We start from the raw sequence: 21,097 nt of genomic DNA on the forward strand, positions 1-21,097 counted from the left end.
TGAGGGATCAAGGATCATCCCCGATTAAGATCGCCTTCGCGTTGCCCGCCGCCGCGATGCAAATGTAGCGGGGAAGGACCACAGAGCAAAGCTGACGTGCCATAATATTGATACAGTAGATCCTGCCAGCGTTTCATTTCGAGGACATGCATGGTGCTGCGTAGAAACAACCATAGACCAAAACAGCTTAAATACGCGGACTTGTCGCGGCCAGGCAGTGCTAGAGTGAGCTGGAAGCGAATGGACTCTGCAGCGTTCGGATTCGGCGACGCTGCTAACGAAGGTGGTTACATAGGTTGGTCCGCTCCACCCTCCAACGAAAGCGACATGAGCTAATCTGAGATTTTATTGACGAAAGATCCCAGCGGTGAGGCTAAGAAGTTTCGGTGGGTTTAGCTGCCGTTCGTGTTTAGGTAAGTTGGGTAGGTATGCTATTGGGTACATATCTATAAGTACGACGATGAGTTGGAAACAGGAAGAGGATTGGCCAGCCCGTGAACTCTGTTTGCGAGGGTAATGCAGTCAAGAGCGAAATGGGAAACCGCATGGCGATCTCCAGAGGATGTGTTCGCCGTGGTGATTTTGTAGGTGAAACCCACTTCGCCCTGCACAGCTGACGAAAGAGGGAGAGAAAAAAAAATTTCGAAGCGTCTGCAAAGTGGATAGGCATGTAGGGTAGTATGGGCGAAAAAAGAAATATGTAACGATATCTTCAGTGAGATTCCTACATGATGCATCCCACTACGGCAGCATCTGGAGTGGTCGTGACGTGACCCATGGTGCCGCATCTTTTTTGGCAGTGCAGTATCTGCGGGAGGTCTTAGGTCTAAGGTCTGAGGTCAGCCAACTGAAAGCGGGTCGAGTCCTGGACAGCCGAGAGCACAGCACTGTGACCTCGAATAGTGGAGTGGCTTCGAGTTCCCCACTAGCTGCAAGTCGCATATCGGCGACACGATATCCGTACATACAACACCACACAACACAGCCATAGCCATACAAGATCGAGAGCCACAGCAGCTGTATCAAGCATCCCGTTAAATTGCAGCCTGTAGCCCACCTTGCCTGGGCCTGCCACTTGCCCTGGGGCCATAATCCATAATCTTGATTCATCAAGGTTATTTCTTCACATAAACAGGACTTCAAGACATGATAACCACTGTTTGAGCAAGACCGGTTCCGTGATGGGGAAACAAGCGAGGAGGGGTATAGAGGGGCAACCACCGGGTACTCTCAAGTACTGCATTAGCTCGGCCACTACTCTGCTTGTACCTGCCATGAGTACTTTGATACTCAAGAAGCCCCAGTCAACTAGGCTATTGTCCAGACTGCCTTCTGATCTTATTCACTGAAGTATAAGGTAGTAGGCGCATGTAGAACAGTGGATGCACTTCTCAGGGTATGGGATATCGAAAGCACATAACGTCAGCTACCGAATTCAGTATCGCCTTCATTGGGCGCTGCAGATTCCAAATCCTCAGCTCGGCCGAGTGCTAGAGGGCGCCGTCAGCTCTCCGTCATCTATGCACAGTCACCTCTGCGATTAGCAAAGACTCAGCTATGTAAAAGCCGTGAAACATGATCCTGCAGGCGAGTTGTGAGCGTGACAGCGCCGCGGAAGCCAATAGGAGTTAGTCCTAGGTTACGGGATGGGGTCGCAGATAGTACCCTGAACCACCTACGACTTCGCCCAGGCCTGTGCCGTGTTTGATTAAAGGAAAAGAGCTTTGATGAAGAACCGAGAACTTTGGATGCCGAGCGTCGGTGGTTGGAGCTGATCTTCAACCCTCACTTTTACCACCCATGCAACATGTGCATAGGCCGACATGGTATGAGTGGGCCTCCGTGGATATTCGAGGGACTCCATCCCACTACTATAGGACATGAGTACTGTAGGGTATGGATCGGTGATTCGGTACGGTGCTGAGAGTTGGGCTGCTGTTGACATGTCTGTACAGCTCTGTACAGTATGCGTATGTAGCCATGTTGTGTTGGAGATGGATGTTTGCGGGTCAACTTGGAGGTATTGTAAAGCTTAAAGTGTGTCGTACCCGCATTATGCCCATGTGTCAAGCACACACTGAACGAAGGGAATTTTGGCCAGGGCAAATAGGTTCCCCTTCCTCTCTTTTCGGCCAAGAGAAAAAGCAGGAGAATTTACTCGATGTCGAGCTGTGTTGTTTGTTGTACGAGTCCTTGGTATCTCGTCGCACGGGCGAGCGACCCTGTAACTTGTAGCATGCCTGAGTTAATCGCCAACTGTCAGTAGCCCGTGATGTCGCACGAGAACCCCAGATTCTTTGCGCCGGGTTTTCCCTTCCCATCATGGCTTTCCTGATTGGGCAAACCGGTCGTCTCTGCCGAGCCACCCCAAAGCAAACCCATCAATCAGTGCCCCCTCGTCTGCTCGCTAGCCGGGTTAGAAGGTCAGTCTTAGACATACATATCTTTCAGTTTTGAATAACGTACTGCAGATTATGTAGGCATGCCTGAAACTGCTCCGATTTGCCGTCCAGGCTAGAGTAAGCCAACGGGAGGGGTTCTGTTTACGGGGTGATTGACTCGCATTTCAAGAGCAATGACGCCATTGCGCAGAGTCAGTCGTACGGTTTGGCCCTCGCATGTGAGCTCTTCATATTGTACTGTATGCCAAAGCCCATGAAAGATAGAGAGAGAGAGAGAGAGAGAGAGTGCGGAGTTGCTGGGCGGTGTTTGGCCGACTCTGTGGCCGGCCTTTCAAAACTAGTGCATGCCCTAAAAATGCACTACTGGGTTACACACCTTGTCCCAAGCAGGAGGTGCATACATCCTCATCCCATGCCCCTACCAGGGCCAGGGCCATGAATGCAATCCATGTGATGCGATTCACTGATTGATCAATCTCCCTTTCTGTTGATAAGATAGCCCTGTATTAAAGTAGGGACCGGCACTAGTTGGTATGTTGTGCAGTAGTCTTCCTCCTTCCTACCTGCTCCGATACACGTACTGTGCTGACCCCCAAGCAATACGGTCCTCTGGATCAAGTTTGTCCAGTGCATCAACTGCTGAGCTGGTATAAAATGAAGCTCCTGAGTGGGGATTGAGCTATGGATTCAGTTCCGAAATATGCTCGACTACCCCCCTCGCGAATTCTGGGGTCCGTCATTACAGGCCCTGGAAAAGGTCCGAGAGCCGTGTGTTAGTATTCTCCTGGTGCATATCTCATTTTCGTAGATGAACCAGGGAAGTTCGGTTGAGCAACCGTAACATTGGAGGAGAAGACTATTGTAACGTGCCTTCTACTTTCCTCACCTGGCCTCTCACCTCTTCTTACCTCTTATTAGCCTTGCATACATGTAAGAGTGAGTGCCTGCCCCAACGTGAGCGCGTTTTCATTGGCCCGGATCCATTACTCTGTTGGCTGCGTACCGAACAGCGTCGCACTGTGGGAGCCAAGCTGGTTGGGTATGCCTCTCCAGAAGCAACGTCCAGGAAGAGTGTGTATCACCCAGAAGATTGTCGAGATCTATCTCCTCAAGTGTTGATGCTACATCAGACGCACCTACGACGTGGGGGTTCCATTACGTGTTGGCGCAAAGAGCAAAACAGAGTCCGCCACACTGGCTTTTTTGGGCATCAAACAACACAACGACTGAGGATACCTTCGACTTCAAGACATGGGCAATCCATCATTCGTATTACCATTAAAATATCGTACCACAAACGTTCTCCGGAAGTAAGCCAGAGTCAATATCAAGAACAGAGTAGAGTCGGATAATGTGCGCCTGTCTTGGAGCGAGGCTGGAGGCCAGTCCTCATGATGTCGATCTCCAGGGGTTTAGGCTCTTATTTGTAACAATATCAAAGGTTGAGTCAAGCGATGCAGACAACTTTCGAACAAACCCACTCAACCAATTTGATAGGTTGGCAGCGTGAAACATTCGCGACGTGTCTGTTGGTATGGCCGGGTGAATCTGCAGCCGATATAGGCAGTTAGATACTTCACGAGCCCATGTTTTTGGTGTCAACATTCGATATCTGCACGGATCTACGTGGCGCAAGGCTCCCTGTCGGATTGAGTTGTCTCTCTGAGGTAAACATGTAGTCGTTAGACATACCATTTACCCAGGTGGCCAATTACTCATGTATCTCTCTACCTTACCTTTCTGTGCCATGGATTTTTTCATTTTGCACATCCACATGGCGCTGGAGATCTCGTGTTACGTGTACACGATAATGCGAGAATATGTAAGCAGATAAAGCATGTATGATCTTTGATCAGTTCTAGTAGCGAGAAAATGATACTGCCCCGCCTTGTGATGCAATGCGAAGAGATGGCTACCGACCGCGTCGTCGCGATTTCGATTGTGATCTCATTTCGATTTCCCACTGCCAATCTCCAACGCTGAGGTCCATCTGAAGTTATTACCAAGCAGACAGACAGACCTATCAAAACGGGTGACGGCGGGAAGATTAGCGCAGGGTCCATGTTCCATCCCATTTGCAGGCCCCCGTTATTACTGATTGTACAGGGAAGATGCACTCCGTATGTAGAGCGCGCCCGCAAGGCCAGTGCCAGCCCTGTAAAGAAACGGGCGCCTGTGCAGTGCAGAATCCGCCCGTGCTCTGTGCTGAATTTGACCTCCCACCAGCTCGGGCCTAATTTGGTTCCCGTCCTACCGTCCTAGGTTCCTTCCAGGCTTTTTGCTCATCGATCCGTCCCCTCCAGATGGGATGGATGCAGCCAGCATCTAATATTGGAATCGAGAAAAGACATACCCTATTCAGACGCATGGAGGCGGCACAGCACAGAAGCAAGCACGTCTTCGAATACCCTCAATATCAGATCAATATTGTGTGTGGTTACTTTCTTTTAACGGCATTGGCGTTTAAGCGCACCACCATCAAACGCCCCTCAGGCATTGGTCCTGCTGCCCATCTTAGCCGCAGACAGTTCCAGCACCCCCCGCACTCAGGTTACTGGGTCATAACGAACTGCTCGCTACCTACCCGGGAAGGCCCATGCACAGACCGCGCCCAGCCAACAAACAAAACCTACCAGCTTTATTACCTCTAAATATAGGGTCGTCTCTTCCAATATTGAAATGGCAGATGAAGATGGTCAATATGTGTTTGCGCTGTGCTGTATACAGCGTGGCTGGCAACGACCATAGCCAACCGCATAAGGTATGATATAGCCATCGTGGAAAGGCCCGTCTCCGACTGCTTGCTTGCTTGCTCGCTCGCTAGGTTAATGGGGGGCACGACCCGAGGATGCAGCCATGCATGATATTTCGTAGCAAACTGCATGACCGGCTTTTCATGCTTGCTACCAACCAAAGGCATCCAGAGAGAAAGAGAGTCGCATCTGTCATCTGCTTTGGGTACCCCTGATAGCCATTCGATAAGCACCCTGAACTTAACCTCGGCGGCGCAGGCTTATTCGCTCATTCACCTTGTCAGGTCTGCATCGTTGTTTGCTGACGGGTTCGGGCCGAGACCTCTGGAGACATGTACAAGTAGGTATGGAGTCGAACTGATCTTTCGCATCAGCATTCATTACTTAATCTCACTTCGAACATCCCTGGCTCCAGGACGCCACACAGTGGCATGATACGAGCCTACATGATCGCACAGCAGCGTCCTGGCCTGCAGTCAACCAGTGGAAATGGGCAGGGTACATACGAGGGACCAGCATTGGTGCCGGCGCAGTGACATCAGTTCAGCCACGCGGGGAAATAAACACCACCAACTCTGCTGTGCATGCATAACATGGATGTTGTGACCCCTCCGGTGCGATTCCGACTTGGTACTGTACGATTGCTGCAGCCACTACAACGGCTCGAATTTAGGCTTGACCCGTATTCAGCATGGGAGGCGTAGCCAAATATGCATCGTTCATCCATCCTTCCATCCACTCATCCGCCTTTCACCTTCCTCTCTCCAGACAAGCGAGAACACACACACACACAAAATAAAAAGGGTTGGCAACACAAATGCAACGCACAACCCCTCCGCTAGGGTCGGGGCAGCGAGAGTTTTGTCCGATCAAATCAGCGGCCGCATGCAACCACATACGCTCATCTCCCATGAGCCCAATGTCTTAAAATAAATGGGCATTGCTGGAGTTGTCTATCCAGATTACTCTTGTTTGCCGGAGGCAGAGATACGATTATGATTATGATTATGATATGATAGATACACTGCGCCTGCGGCGACAAAGGCAGATAGGCAAGAGACTGGCGGCGGGTGGCGTATGGTACCCGACTAATACATAGATCTGGTCGAAACTCGTTTGCCCGCCCTCCGCGGCGAATGGTCGAGCCCGTACGGCGCCATTCACTCACCGAAGCTCGGCAACACGATGTGAGTTGAATTGACTCATGCCAGAACCATAACCGTGCCGTCGATCTCTTTCATTTTTTTAATTGATCTTTCTCTATGGCTTGCTACTGACGACACCACCACACCTTAAGGAAGCGCATACACCTCTAGTGACAGCCATCAGCAAGGCAATGTTGTTGCGATGGGTGGCTGTTTTCCTAAAGCAGCCCGGCAGCCTCATCAGATAGTATCTGCTGTGGCAGGAGGATGTACGTTAAAGTAGGTTGACTTTTTTATTTTCTTCAATCTGCACAGCGCATGGCATACATCACCTGAATCAAGACTATGCCAATGTGGTCCGACAAGATTTGATTTGATTACCTGATTGCCCCTCCCCATTCCACTCAAAATTTGCGATGCGGATCAACATGGAATTTAGTATGAAATAGCATGCACAATCATGTGGACGACGAAGGCGTTGGCCAAGGTTGATCGTGATGGAAAGACGGTGTCGCGTCGTCGGACGAAATGGCCCTTCGGTGTCTTAGAGAGAGAACGAAAAAAAAAAGAAGAAGAAAAAAAAGGCGAGTGTTATGTAAAGTACCTCGAGGCTCTCGACGACCCGCAGGATGGCTTTGGGCAAGTATCGCGATGTACCGCAGGGTATCTTACAGGGTCCCGCTAGTGGACGCTAAGGGCAGTAAGTGGTTGGAAGCGCTTAAGATGGACCGACGATGGCTGCAAGGGTAGCGGCATGGGATTGATAGGTGCCAAGCTTGGACCCCATCCACCTCCACCAGCGACGCAGGTATCAATTCCAGCTACTGTCTGTCTGTACATCCCACTAACCTAGCTCCTACCCAGACAGCCGACGACTCTGCACTTTCCTTCTCCGGCAGGTAGGTACATACTGTACCCAGCTCAATGTCTCCCAACTCAACGCCGCTCGACTCGTGTCTCTGTCTCTTTTGATGACAGCAGCAGCAAAGCGAGCATGATGGGGTGCGGACGAAAGAGAGTGAGGGAGAGGGGAGGGACAGGGAGCGGGAGAGGAGAGGAGAGTCAGTCCTACATCCGCCCCCGTCGCCCACTCTCTCTGCCCTGCCCTGTCCTGTCCTGCCTGTCCTGCCTGTCCTGCCTGTCCTAACACGAACAACTAGGTATGTAACTGCCTGCCAGTATGTCCATCACAGGCCTTTTCCCGCCCCATCAAATACATGGCTTCGGCCTACGGCACGTTGGAGCCATGATAGTAGTACCATCCTCCTCCGTCCAGCCCTCCCCCACCTCCACTTCCTGTTGTCTAAAGTATCATCATACCTTGCTTTGCTTTAGCACGTATGCAACCTCTGCTATGTACTAGGACCCAGTAGGACCTAGGGGACTCGGAGTGGAGCAAGTCGCTTCCATCATCTCTGAAGCCTTTTGTCGTCCTGCCCAAACGAACCAACCCTGTTCCTCGAACACACCTTTGTCGCTGGTACATAGATGGGGCAGCGATGTGCATCTCCCGTCGATATCTCTTCTGTTTCCTAGCGGACCCATGGTATCAGACATTCATACATACAGTACACACATCGCCCGAGAATAAGACCCTCTTCCCATCACCACTACTACCCTGATCTTGAACCCCTCTGCTCGTCCGAACCCTTTCCTCGTCGGTTCCCATCGCCGCTCCAGCGAGAGCCTGAGCTGCTTGTCTCGAGCACCCTCCTTTTCCCTGCTGCAGTCGTGTCTGGCGGCGGAACCGGACAGCGCTACTTGTTGTTGTTGTTCGATTTGGATCATTGGCCCCCCATATGTTGATCAGCTCTAGCCATCCCCACCCTTTCCTGCATGACCTCTCCTCTAGTGGGCCTATGACCTTGGCTAGGAATATCTGATCTTCACTTCATAACACCACGCTCCCTCGAGGACCTCTCCGGTTCTGTTTCACTCTGTTCTTCATTATCCGCGAGGACTGTACTTCTGCTACGACTTGGGTCGAAGGGGACCTTCGTCGTCTACATACTCAGAGCCATGGACTGTTCATCAATAGCTATGGTACGGAACCCGTCGGGTCTATCGTGGACAGACAGCCAGAGCTCAACCTCAGAAGACAACTCTTCCATGTTGCTGCAATCATCATCCCTCTGGTCGCCGAATGCCGCCACGACGACACGAATAGACACCGGACAGCTCTCACCCATCAGCACGGAGCTGGACATGCCCTTGGCTGATACGACACATTGTGGTCTGCCCAACATGGTTCACTCAGCAACTTCCTCCTGTACGAATGATTCATGGGGTACAGGCTACAGTGAGGGGCCGGAACAAGGTGATGCCGGGGACGACGTGCATTGGGAACAGGATTCCGACGATGTGCTGACGGTCCCCAAGATGGAACCCGTCGAGGACGACGATTTCCACATGGACGACCTCAAGGAAGCACCACGGACACCAAGGCCCTCTTCCAGTGCGACGACAACAGTAGCTAAGGCTAAGAGGCCCAGAGGGCGGCCAAGAAAGCACCCGTTGACCCCTCAGGTTTCGGCAAATAAGATTGCCAAGGGCAGGTCAAAGACAGGTTGCATAACGTGTCGAAAGAGGAAGAAGAAGTGCGATGAGGCGAAGCCTAGATGTAAGCGTGTCGAATCATGTCAATGATTGAATGCTGGCTAACTCCTGGAAGGTATGAACTGCGAGAAGAACGCTGTCGTGTGCGAGGGCTATAACGAGAAGACGATTTGGAAGAGCGGAAGAGAGAAGGCGGAAGAAGGTACGTTCATCCCCTGGCACTTGACCAAATTAATCCAATCCCTCTCTAATACCCGCGATACAGAGCGTCGGAAGAGTCTCCCTCTCATCACTCTACAGCCAATCTTCAAGGGAGTGGAGACGCCCGAGGACATGATATTCCTCCATCACTACATTAATCACCTCAGCGGCGTCCTGACTGTCGAGAGTCAACACAAGAACGCCTTCAAGGACATGCTACTCCAGATGGCTGTTGAACATCGCGGTCTGATGCATTCTATCCTGTCCTTGGCAAGCGAGCACATCGACTACGAGACACCATATGGGGCCAAGATCCTCGAGTCAAACGAGAGGGTTACCAAGGCCAGTCTCCAATCAAGGTCTGAGTTCCACCATAACGAAGCCATGCACACATTCTATGAGGATATAGGCCGGGAGCAGAGCAGGAAAGCGAATGACGGGACTGTGAACTTGTCGGTTCGGTACGGCCAGATGCTATGCCTATTGCTCAAGTCCATCGCCAATGGTAGCCACAACGGCGAGCATCGCCTACATCTCCAGGCCTACAAGAACCTCATCCAAGCCTCGCCTCCCGATGACTCGGCTTTTCTGATTTTCATCACCGAGTTCTTCCAGTTCTACGTTTTTGCCGACGAGTTGATTCGCTACCCGCAGGTACAGGTGCCACGCCTGGCCCTGGAGACTTGGGAACCGTGGATGACGATTGAGCCCGCTCGACTGATTGGCGTTTCCGATGGTCTTTTCAAATATCTTACTCAAATCACCACCATTCGCAACACGATTCGGACCAATATCCTGGCTCGGATCGACCCCGTGGTCGATTACACGTCGCTCTACCGTGCGGCCGAGATCGACGCGGCCATTCGGGACTGGACTCCACACTGGCCCCCTGGCGACAGCCGCGAACGCGTGGGACTGCTGTACAAGCAGATGATGTGGGTCTACCTTTTCAGGACCATCTACCCCCCATCGTCATCAACGCCGCTGTCGGTCATGGTAGGCCAATCATTTGGAGCTACCACCTGCTCGGGAAACTCGCCGCCTCTATCTCCTACGTCGCCTGTGCACCCCGACCCTCCCAATGCCGGCAAAGCGGCATCATTGTCACACCGAGCGGACTCTCCGCAGCCAATTCGATACCCGCCTCATCATGATAGCCGTATTACTGTTGCGGTGGACGAGTCCCTGGCCATTCTAGAGTCTTTCAAGCCCAGCGATCCTGTCCAGACACTGCTTTTGATACCTTGCCTCATTATTGGCTGTGCCAGCTTCGCGCCATCCCAGCGATCCAAGGTCCAGGACGCTGTGCGGGCTGTGCGGGGTTATACCGGCCTGCGCAATTGCGATCTGCTTCTGGAGGTATTGGCCATGGTCTGGCAACTCATGGACCAGGGCGAATGGGCTCAGGTCTGGGATTGGCAAGGTGTCGCCCAGTCCATGGGCCTTGACTTTGCTTGCGCGTAAGCGGCGCCCCATCTCATTCCTTACCTAATACTCGCTGCCAGCCAAAGCGATACCGCAAACAGCCCTCCTCGGCTGTATTGAAACAATACTCAACCACATCTCCCAACTCCTCATTCCCGCACATGCATCTGATTTTGGATCTTCGCACACACTCAACATACACCATTGCTTATTTTCTTATACCCCCACTCATTTTGTGTACTTTTCATTTCAGCGTCCTTTGGCGGTCAGACTTCTTGCATTACTACACGGTGGCAATAGTGCTTTTGAGCGACTGGCGGCAATTGTGGGCTCATCATCTACTTGGATGGTGGGCTTCATTGATACCCTTTCAGCATGTGTTCACGCGGCGACGATTGTATGAAACGAAAGCAGTCACCGCGGCCAAGAGGGCGAGCGAGAAGAAGGACTGTTCTACATAGCGATGATATAGGCTCCGGACAGGCGGCGTTTTTGATATAGGTCGGTTCGGGCGGGGATTGGGAAGGAGACCGGGATGCACGGAACCAGTCGGCTCTTTACCCTTACTCAATTCATCGGGGATCCCATGGAGGATCGGGGCAGGCGGTATTTTCTTTCACATCATGAATTGCATCATTGCGTCCTCGGCTCTTGGCGTTAGATACAAGCACCGCCGTAGACCATCTACGGTGGGCTGGGCGGCCAATCTCCTTTTTGTTGTTCATTTTCCATCATGGCCTGTGCATTTGCATCATCATCAATACATATTTGGTTTACTGTCTTCTCTGCTCTATTAATCTTACACTGAAGCAGGAAAGGTCTCTGTTCGGAGCGCTGATATTTGACCTTTTTTCGTTTTGGCATTTGAACCGTCTTACCCTGAGAAATGTATAATTTTAGTTGTTCATGAACACAGCGCAGATATAATAGCCAAGAGAGCACCGTCGTTTACTTATCTTCACTGGAACCAAAAATGAGAATAAACCATCATTTCTCATTCATCTGCTCTATGTGTGGTACATGACTTGATCTCCTATTCATATCGATAATTGGGTATCCATCAGGCAACCGACCTTGACTCGATTGGCCATCAACTTCGTTCTCTCAAGTCTGTGTTCCCGTTAAAGCTATGCTATCAAGGCAGCATCTCCACCGTAGGGGATAGTGTCCAGTACCAGCAATCCTCTCATACCAAAGCCAACATAGCGCCGTATCCAAGAACCATATCTTTTAAGCATCATCATAGACTCGTCATTCACCACCCCCTTGGGTTCGGAGTAGCACGGGCGATACTGCCCGGCTCAGTAAAGGGGTCATCATCGGAGTCGGAACCATCGTCACTTGTATGAGTCGCATGAGTGCGCCACTCGCTTAGTAGATGGACGAGTACGTCGTTGTTTCGGTTACTGATGATTGGTAGAGGAGAGTCAGTTGCGCTGCTGTTGGTCACTGATGATGTATCTGCCTCGCTCAGGCCGCTTTTGGCAACACTCACATTATTATTGGTGCCGTTGCTTCCACTGGTTTGATCGTCTTCGCCCTGGGTGGCAGAGTCATCGCCACTGCCGGAAGCCGGCGCGGTCGATCCTGCTGCTTTCATCGTTGTTGTTGCTGCGGCCCTCTCACTCGGACCGGCCACGTCGACGACGCTATCATCGTAGTCCTTCGTTGCGACGGACTTGCCCTTATTCTTCTTATTGGGCTCGATCTTCTTTGGCTTCTGCGGGTTCGGTAGCATTCCAGGCTTCTCGGGCTGGCCAGACTTGTTTGCCGTGACGTGCTGCTGCCGCGACGGAAGTGAGGCCAGTTCGTGCAGCATGCTAGGATCGGCGTTCAGGGCCTGGTTGCAGTGGTTGTTGTTGATATCGCGTATGTGGTATTGTTGGTGCTGGTTCCGTTGGTCCGTGTAATGTATGTGCGTTACCCGCGGCTGCGATGACGATGTCGAAGCGGACTGCGCCGAAGTGGGCGGAGATGGCTCCGTTGTACCAGCAGTCATCTTCGTCTTGCGGCCAGCTGTGCGCTGAATGGGTTCGGTTGATGTATCACGGGGGACGATGGGCCAGGGCAAGCAGAGGCAAGCAATCAAGAGCTCTTCCAGGAATGCAAGGGGCTCAGGGGCTTTATGAGGTCGAGGACGAGGAGGGTGAGTGGTTGTGGGTTTTGGTCCGCCCTGCTGCTGGTCGGCTTGCTTGTTTTTACTCTCGCCGGGCTGACGGGCCGCCCTACCTGCTTGCTTTTTGCGGTCTGGGCGGACTCGCTGTTCCTGTGGGTGGTAGTTGTGATGTATGTAGACGTGCTTGGCGCCAGAGGTGTCGATGCGGATGACTGGAGTGGATCCGGATGAAGAGGGCGAGATGATGCCCTGTGACGATGATTCCTGGGATGCGTTGCCCCTATTTATACTCTGCCCTTCCATGGTTCTGCCTTCTTTCCGGATAGACCTAGGATTGTCGGGATGCTTTTGGGCTTTCTAGTGTGTTCCTTGTTGGTATAGTATATTCTTCCCTTCGTTTCTGTTGTTTTGGTTGGGGTTTCTCTCTGTGACCCAAGTTTCTAGGCAGTGCTTGGTCTTTGTTGGAAGAATCCGCGTACCTGAGGGGAGGGGTTGGGCTGACGCGGTGCGATACGCGTTTTTTGCCAGGCACTCCGACCTGGCTGGGCGATTATCTGCTATCTTCGATTAAGCCCAGGGCAGTAGTAGAGGGTTATCGCTATCAACACATAAACAACCCTGATCATTCAAATACGACCGACTTGATGAATCTCGGGCGCGTAAAAACTAAGGCGTTCTCCAGCTTACAACCTTGCCCGTCCCATACCCAAGCCAGTGTAGACCATCTAGTAGTGCCGGCTCCTGGATGGCGCCGGACAGTTCTGTCATACCTCTGTGTTGAGTTCCATTAATCCATCTTTTTGCTTGTTAGGATTCCACAACTACTCCAGAACAGTGACAGAGCCCCCAAAATGAGCGACATGGGAACTGAGGCATTCTGCAAGTCTTGAGGGAAAGACTCCATCCAACATACATAGAATACCAGAGGACCTAGAATCATGAGGCAGTGGTAGAAAGAGACATAAGCGAACGACACATCGTGGACAATGCTAAGTCCCCATATCTCTACCGTCATGTCACGTTGGAACGAGCGGACTCTTTTGGGTATTCGTTCGAGCTGGCGCACTCCCATTGGAGGCTGAAAACAGTCATGTGGTAGTATACGGTTGCAGCCAGTATCACAGGCGTTGAATAGCACGTCGAACATGTGCTGCGAGATCGGCGGGTTCTTGGCGTCTGGCCCTTTGGGTCTGTACTTGTATTCATCCTGAGTGGGAAGATCGCAGTGGTGGCGGACCATGCGCTCAAGCGTCAGCCGGTGAAACTGTGACATGTTAGCCTATCTACCGGGTGCGAGTTTCCGCCCTAGTTCAGACTACCTTGACAACTTCGCAGTAATGCGGCCGCCAAATCGAGAACCACAATCGGAACCTCCCACGATATTGCCGGTAGGAGCCCCTTAACGATTTGAAGAACTGATGATCGGTAGTCCATTCGTTAACGAGTATCTCCGCTGGATCTATGGTCTTCTTTTGTCCCTGGACCCCTAGCAATACCCAGTTGCGTTTAGGGGCATTTGGTTGAACCGAGGCAGACACGGGGTCGGGACCTTGCCGCGTGCTTAGAGTTGGAGGTATATTACCCTGACCTGTGCCTTGATTGCTACCGGGCTGGGCTGAAGGTTCTGCGGACGGGATCGAGCTTGTGTTTAATGGAATCGCAGCTGGCGAGTATCTTTGCCCAGCAGAAGAGCCCGGATCCAAGGTAGTGAAAGGGGAAAAGCGACCGGATAATTTCACCCTCGTTCTGGTAGCACACTGCGGGTTTGCTTTGCCTTCGCTTGGAAGGGACAACAGCTTGTTCGCCAAGTCGCAATTCTCATCGGAGACTTCTTGCCATAAAATGGTACCACAGCTCTGTTGATTGTTAGTCCATTACTACTATAAAAAAAAGCGAAACTTACACATCGCCAAAATATCCGAGCTTCCCTTTTCTGTAACATGCGCTTTCGTGGAGCGAGGGGCCACCAGATCTATGTTCTTTGCGTCTTTTCCTCGATTCATGTCTTCATTCTATTCAATAACGAGTTGTCTTGAATACGGGAGACCCAGACATTACTTGCTGGAATAACGGATAGGACATTGGCAATGTCGCTTGGGAGCTTGTCCATCAAGTGTTCTCTTCTGAGATCATGTTGTATCTCGTTGTCTTCTTGCGAGCCAGAGGGAATGGACGGGGCTGTCTTAGGGTCAGCAAGACGATAGAACATAGTGCGAGTCATACAAACACCATAATGTGACTGATTTAGCTGTGGGTCGGGAGCTTGAGTTGAGGGAAACGCCAATCACCTTCGTATTCAGTAGATTCGAATGCCTTGCTTTCTTCCTCTTCGTTTCTATTTCTTCCTCGCTCGGCATATATCCATTGTGTGAGGTCATTTCGTAGCACTAATAGAGCTTGCGAAGAAACCAAAAACTCCTTGAGAGCCCCTAGGGTCGCAGTAGGGAATAGGTCGACGCCATCCGATTAGTCTGATACCGCTTGACTCAATTGTTCGTCACTGTTATAATAAGTGTTGCCGTCACACTTGGAGCCAACCTGACCCTCGGTTATTCGTATATCCTTAGACCATTCGATATTTTTGTTTACAGCCCCGGGAGCCTCATTTTTGACAACGGACTGGGATTCTATCCAACTATTCAATCGAGCCGAGTTGTCCGGTAAGTGGCCCAATCCCTCTTTAGTATAATCAGGTGATACCAACTTCTCTTCCAACTCAATCGCGGTTTGGCTTGCATGTTTACGGACAAAGGTTGCAAGCTGATACTGTAGGTCGCCCTTCGCTTCCATCCGAAGAGAGTGGCCGAAGCTCATCAAAAGCCGGCGACAATTTCTGATGAACCGTCCTCTGCCGACTTTGGCACTGGCTGACTCAAATAGAGCACGGAGCTCGCTATCCTCACATGAAACGCTCGCCAGCTCCAACACGGCCAGTTGAAGATCAACGCTCAGTAACAAACTGCTGCTGTTGGTCGAAGCGTCCGTGAAGATTGCAGAGAGTACACTCGCAATGTCACTGCCACTGTCACCATTGCCGACTTCGTCATCAGAACAGGCACTAGAGCTGTCTTGTTGGTCATATGACCGATCAGCATCATCGGTTACTCCACCATGGATTTCTTCAAGCAGCCTGTCGAAAGCTGTAGGGTCCGAGGTACATTGTGATGGCGTCTGGCCATGGTTGTCCAAGGCGCTTGGAGCGACGCCGTGTGCAATCAGAGTTCGGATTAAAGATCGATGGCCACCTTCCGAGGCGTAGTGCAAGGGTGACCAACCTCTGTTATCTACGGCAGAGATACTAGCCCCCCTCTCCCAAGAATAGACTCGCAAGGGCCTGGTACCCAGATTTTGTGGCGGAGTGGAGTGGTGTCCGACCAGCCTTGTCTGTGGCCATGATATTCGCGCCTTTTTCTAGGAGAAATCTGGCAACCTTAAAGTATCCAGAGGACGATGCATTGTGTAGGGGAGTTCGACCGCCGTTGTCTGCCGCCATGATTCTAGCGCCATTTCCTACGAATAATTTGGCAACCCTGTAGCTGCCAGATCTTGTGGCGTGATGAAGTGCCGTCCGACCAAATATATCAACGGCGAAGATATCAGCTCCGCTTTCCAAGAGCAATGCGGCAGCATCGAGGTCTTCTGATGCGTCATGTAGTGGCGCTCAACCCTGGGAATCCTTGGCGTTAACATCAACACCTGGTTTGAGTATGAGCTTCCTGATAGTTTCAGCATCACCACAATGTGTGGCCATATGAAGGGGTGTTTTCCCCATGAAACTTGGCTTTCTCATAGGCACGATGGAATGATTCCCTTCCCAGCAATCAAGGTCCAAGCAGAGTCCGCTCCCAAGAACGGTAACAGGGTCATCTCTTGATGAAAGAAACACCCGGATAGGGAGTTCTTCTTTGGTGGCAAACTCTACCATGCCTCCAAAAAATGCCTCCAGAGCTTGGCGTTGACCACTTTCACAAACATCAATCGCATCGATAAAGCAGACGAGAGAAGACTTGCCAAGACTTCTCCACAGTATTACGAAAAGGGATCTCAACGATTCGACAGTCCACCCCCTTATCGCAGCGTCGTCCACTATTCGCAAGTGTCCCAGGGTGTCTTGGAGATGTGGTAATTGTGAAAGTAATTGGTGTAGCAGTCCCTGGTACATCCCTACTGCGGACTTCTCAAGGTCGACGCCCCCACCGATTGAAGAAGTGGGAGATGCTGATGGTGTGACTCAATGTATTTCGTGCATGGGTGACGAGAAACTTCACTAGCGTTGAGTTTGAAGTTCCCCTTTCCCCCTTGATGGTGAGAAGGCCGCGGTATACATCGGGGGCTCCAGACTCCAACCATTCCAAATACACAGTGCGTTCCAAAAACCACTCACACAATGCGGAACGATGCGACCTGATGGATGCCTCGTAACCTCCGATTTGGTCGAACAGTAATAATTGCATCAAGTCTGGTTTCCCTGTTGTATCAGAAGTAGGCTGTGATTCTGATGTGGTAGCCAAAATGGCCGAGCGTTGTGGCAGAGCATCAGCCGGTTCATTCACAACTGCTCCGGAAATTTGCCACTCATCCACGTCTTCGTAAAGTCTTTTGATGACGGCAGCAATATCGCTGAAGCCTTGAACGTTGTTCTTCTCACCAAGAAGTCGATCATTACGTTCATCCGACACTTGGGACCGACCTAAGCCAGCGGAAGTCAGGACAAGCAGTTACATCTGAATCTGTCGCCACATAAGCCGACACTCACAAGTAAGGAGCCCGCGAGATAGATTTAAAGAATTTCTTAGCCGAATCTAGGACTTCAATCGCGCCCTTGAGCGCGCGCTGGCTGTCCAGGTCTGTCGAATGTTTCCCGGGTAAGTTGTCGTCCCCTGAGGCGCCAATGGCAATTAGTGCTTCTATACACCAGTCCAGAACTTGCGGGAGCTGTTTGGGAAAACTCTGTCTTTCGTGGCCTGCGTAGGCTAGAATTCTGTCTTCGAGTGTGTTCAGAGCTTCGGTAAGCGCAGATAGAGTGACCGCGAGCGCATTCAAAGGACTCCAGCCATGTTCGGACGGGCTTGTCCATCCCCGCGACAGCTTCAACCCTGCATCGGCAAGTCGAATAGCTTGGGAAAGCCTTGCAGTGAGATCTATCTCTTCTGTCATTGTGCCTGAAACTAGAATCAATAGGACGGTCCCTTGTTTAGTATGAGGGCGCTCAAAAGCAGTCGAATGACGAAAAGAAAAGGAAGCAAGTTCCTCTGGATTCATCAAGAGTCAGCAAATGACGCCGAACTCAGCCTGACCATGAGGGTTGGGGATGACATGATTTTCCACACCGTAATCAGGCTCTGGGGCACTGAATACCGGGCAAGTTCGTCAAATCAGCATCGACCTTCCAACCGACTGTAACCATCTATTCAAACTTGGAATCTGTGGACAGTACTTCCAGCACACGCAGTGGCGATTCCAAGCTTGCATAATCCTCGAGTAGACGGGCATTTTACTCTAGCATATAGAGCTTTGAGGGTAACATTTCTTCGAAATCAGCTGCAGCCTGATCTTCCAATACGTTTCCAGTTGCGGCGAGTTCTCATACTCGAAGGTGTCTGTACCAGATCCCGGGAGTCGCACATTACGCCGTGGCGCCCTCATTATTGTCTTGCGCGACCCGCCCCGTTAAGGAACTGGTCGGCCAGCGCAGTGGTCATGCGAAGCTCATATTGAAGTGCCTTGGTCGTTGAACTGTCAAGTTCTTGATATTTTTATGTGTAGAGTGACATTCCTGTTCCTGGCTTTGAGGTTGCCATCCAAGCCTTCTCGAAGCTCCCAAAGTAGAAGCTCTGACGCACGTTTCAGCAAGGTGGTAACGGCGTTACCCCCACTTGCTACTGATGTGCTTCAGGATGGATCAGGCCATGACAGCCGACTACCGAACCAAATCGAACCCGCGTCTGTGATCATCCTGTGATCATCTCAGGGATCTCGTCAAAATGGATCCGAGATGTCAAGACGGGACTTCTCAAGCTGCCATTGCCTCAAACGCCAGGATTTGCGACAGAAGCATCTCGCGGGCAAGAGTCGCGAACCGGTTTGGGAGAACACATTGCCTCGCATTAAGGTCCTTTCAATGGTAGGAGGCGAGGAAGATGATTTTGCAGCTAACGCAGATAGAGGCTGCCTGGGTATGTTCAAAAAGGGGTGTATCTACATTGCAACAACGATAGTGTCCGCATGCTATTCTGTGTTTCTGAAGAAAAAGAGGCTATGTACAGTTCATAAAATCACACCGGGTGGTTCGCTCTTTGTTTTTGGGTCTTCGAAGAAAAGGGCTCGATCAATGCTTGCTCATCTGGTAAAGCCCCATCCATCTTTCTTTAAACACGGCCTCCGAAGCGCTGGGCGCCGCCAAAGCCACCGAACTGGCGGTTGCTGCCGAAGGGGTTTCCTCCGAACTGGTTGCCGGCGCCAGCCTGGTTTCCTCCAGCGGCGGCGCCTTGGTTACCGGCAGCGGCACCACCCTGGGTACCGGCGCCAGCTTGGCCACCAGTAGCGGCACCACTCTGGTTGCCGCCAGCAGCAGCGCCGCCGCTGGCCGACACCTTGCTCTTGATGAAGGCAAGAGCCTCCGAGCCGTACTTGGTGACGTACTGGTTGTGGGTGTTGCTGTCGTTGCCGTTGCAGCAGAAAGGATCCGCCGCGTCGCAGTACGACTGGATGAGCTTGGTGTCATAGGGAGCGCACTGGAAGCCTTGGGGACGGGCGGCGAACTGGAGCAATGTGTGTCAGTCAAGGTACGGTTCTGGAGCTTGGGGGAAAAGGAGAATGAAAAAGACTTACACCACCAGCCTTGCAGGTGCCCACATTGTAGGGGAGACCGGCCTGGTTGTGGGGGTCGCCCATGAAGATGGCGGCCTTGACGGCGGACAGGGCGGTGCCGGACAGGGTGGTGCCCTGGCCGCCGCACAGGGCGTTGTCCATGATCTGGCCGCCCTGGGAGTAGCCGACGAGGACGATCTGGGTGTCGGGGCAGCGCTGGTTCAGGCTGTTGACGGCCGTCAGGACGGCCGTGGTGCCCTGCGAGGCCGACTGGTCGTACGCGACGCCGCCGCACGACTGCTGGCCGCCGCAGGCCGGGTAGTCGATGGCCTGGGTCTGGGTGCCGGGGAAGGCGCTCTGGACCTGCTGGACCAGGCCGCCCGCGGTGCCGAAGCCCTTGGGTGCCGTGGTCTCGCGCGCGCCGAAGACGAAGATATTGGGGCAATTGGAGTTCTGGCGGGCCTCGATCTCGTTGCCGATGGGGCTGGCGCTGGCCAGGCCGGCGAGGATGGGCAGAACAGCGACGGTCTTCATGATGACGGTGATGAAGGTGGATGGATAGTAGATGGATGGAGTGATGTTGTTGTTGCAAATAAAGACGTTGATATAAACGAGCGACCAAGCGCGGATAGAGGTAAAAGTATATGAGGAGAAAAGAAGGGATATGTCGAAGAATGAATGTACTACACAGCAGTGTCCGTCTTGGCAAGTCAGAGTGATCTACGAGATGGGCGGGAATCGGCTCTTATTATACTCTGCCCTTCCCAATTGATGGACGGCCAGGATCTAGGATGAAGGGGGGCCATCTACTGAAGGGGGGCCATCTACTCGATTGGGCCATACTTTACACGGAGCTGTTTCGTGATCCCAGTTGCCTGCCACTGTTGGTGGGACGAACATATTGACATGAGCCGACGGGCAAGTCTAACCCCCCATTGCCCCACTTGCAGTCGTGGGTCTCGGTGTCGAGATTCCCCTGCGCAGCGCTGGGGCGAGATCAGGAACAGGTTGCTAGACTACGATGATCGGATGAGGTACGGTTTATTGCTAAAGTCAATCAGTTGTTAGTCACCATTCTGCCAACATCGTGGCGGATGAGGCCCAACGGTGGGAGGTTCGGATGCCACGGAAATATGGGGGTGTTCATTTACTGCCAACTGTGATACCCGAGCGGGCACTATATTCGAGACCCGGGTCTCTGGCGAAGGTGGGCCACTAGTTCCGAGTGCCGTACCCCCTAAACGGCATAGCCCCTAAACGGCATAGGGTAATGAGTGCCGGTAGATCTTCGAATCAATTCAATCAATCTATCCTGAAATCTGTGGCTGTTGGTTGATGCGATCAATCTTGATTTCATGCCAAGTATTCAGGATCATCATCATGGCAAACCGATACTTTTCAAGGACCTACTATAGCAAACCACGATGCTTCATTACTGGAGGCGTGCAAGTCCGCCAAGCAAGTGCCCTCAACCCAATCAAGCTTGACAGGACCCCTTTGGTGTCTCAGGAGCCCCTCGACCGTTGCAACGACCTCGGGCGGCGCATGCTGTCGTCCAACTTGCCAAGCTGTCGTTCGGCCCATTGCCATCGTAAGACCAAAACGACAAAAGGCAAACATGCAGTGTAAGCATTACATTGCACCCACCCGGCATTTCATAGAATTTCATTCAGCCTGCATGCTGCTACC

At 52.0% G+C, this 21,097-nt stretch overlaps 4 protein-coding genes across 4 annotated transcripts; 1 reads left to right on the forward strand and 3 right to left on the reverse strand.

The window, feature by feature from the left end:
* Positions 1 to 8,340: 8,340 nt before the first annotated feature.
* Positions 8,341 to 10,521, forward strand: PG994_012445 (uncharacterized protein; the record flags this gene model as incomplete). Its single annotated transcript, XM_066863854.1, has 3 exons — positions 8,341 to 8,920; positions 8,972 to 9,058; positions 9,122 to 10,521. 3 exons carry the CDS (start codon positions 8,341 to 8,343, stop codon positions 10,519 to 10,521), a joined length of 2,067 nt encoding a protein of 688 aa, XP_066712964.1.
* A 1,216-nt stretch (positions 10,522 to 11,737) lies between these two features.
* PG994_012446 (uncharacterized protein) lies at positions 11,738 to 12,901 on the reverse strand (the record flags this gene model as incomplete). Its single annotated transcript, XM_066863855.1, has 1 exon — positions 11,738 to 12,901. The coding sequence occupies one exon, from the start codon at positions 12,899 to 12,901 to the stop codon at positions 11,738 to 11,740; it is 1,164 nt and encodes a 387-aa protein (XP_066712965.1).
* Positions 12,902 to 15,064: 2,163 nt separating this feature from the next.
* Positions 15,065 to 17,755, reverse strand: PG994_012447 (uncharacterized protein; the record flags this gene model as incomplete). The annotated part of the gene is made up of 5 exons (XM_066863856.1): positions 15,065 to 15,875; positions 15,940 to 16,237; positions 16,295 to 16,708; positions 16,983 to 17,194; positions 17,355 to 17,755. The coding sequence occupies 5 exons, from the start codon at positions 17,753 to 17,755 to the stop codon at positions 15,065 to 15,067; spliced, it is 2,136 nt and encodes a 711-aa protein (XP_066712966.1).
* Positions 17,756 to 18,966: 1,211 nt separating this feature from the next.
* Positions 18,967 to 19,942, reverse strand: PG994_012448 (carbohydrate esterase family 5 protein; the record flags this gene model as incomplete). The annotated part of the gene is made up of 2 exons (XM_066863857.1): positions 18,967 to 19,359; positions 19,430 to 19,942. 2 exons carry the CDS (start codon positions 19,940 to 19,942, stop codon positions 18,967 to 18,969), a joined length of 906 nt encoding a protein of 301 aa, XP_066712967.1.
* Between the last annotated feature and the right edge of the window lie 1,155 nt (positions 19,943 to 21,097).

This window comes from Apiospora phragmitis, assembly GCF_038363925.1.
Source record: "Apiospora phragmitis strain CBS 135458 chromosome Unknown utg000010l:1.0-9815664.0:1.0-9183399.0, whole genome shotgun sequence".
Taxonomy (NCBI): Eukaryota; Fungi; Ascomycota; class Sordariomycetes; order Amphisphaeriales; family Apiosporaceae; genus Apiospora; species Apiospora phragmitis.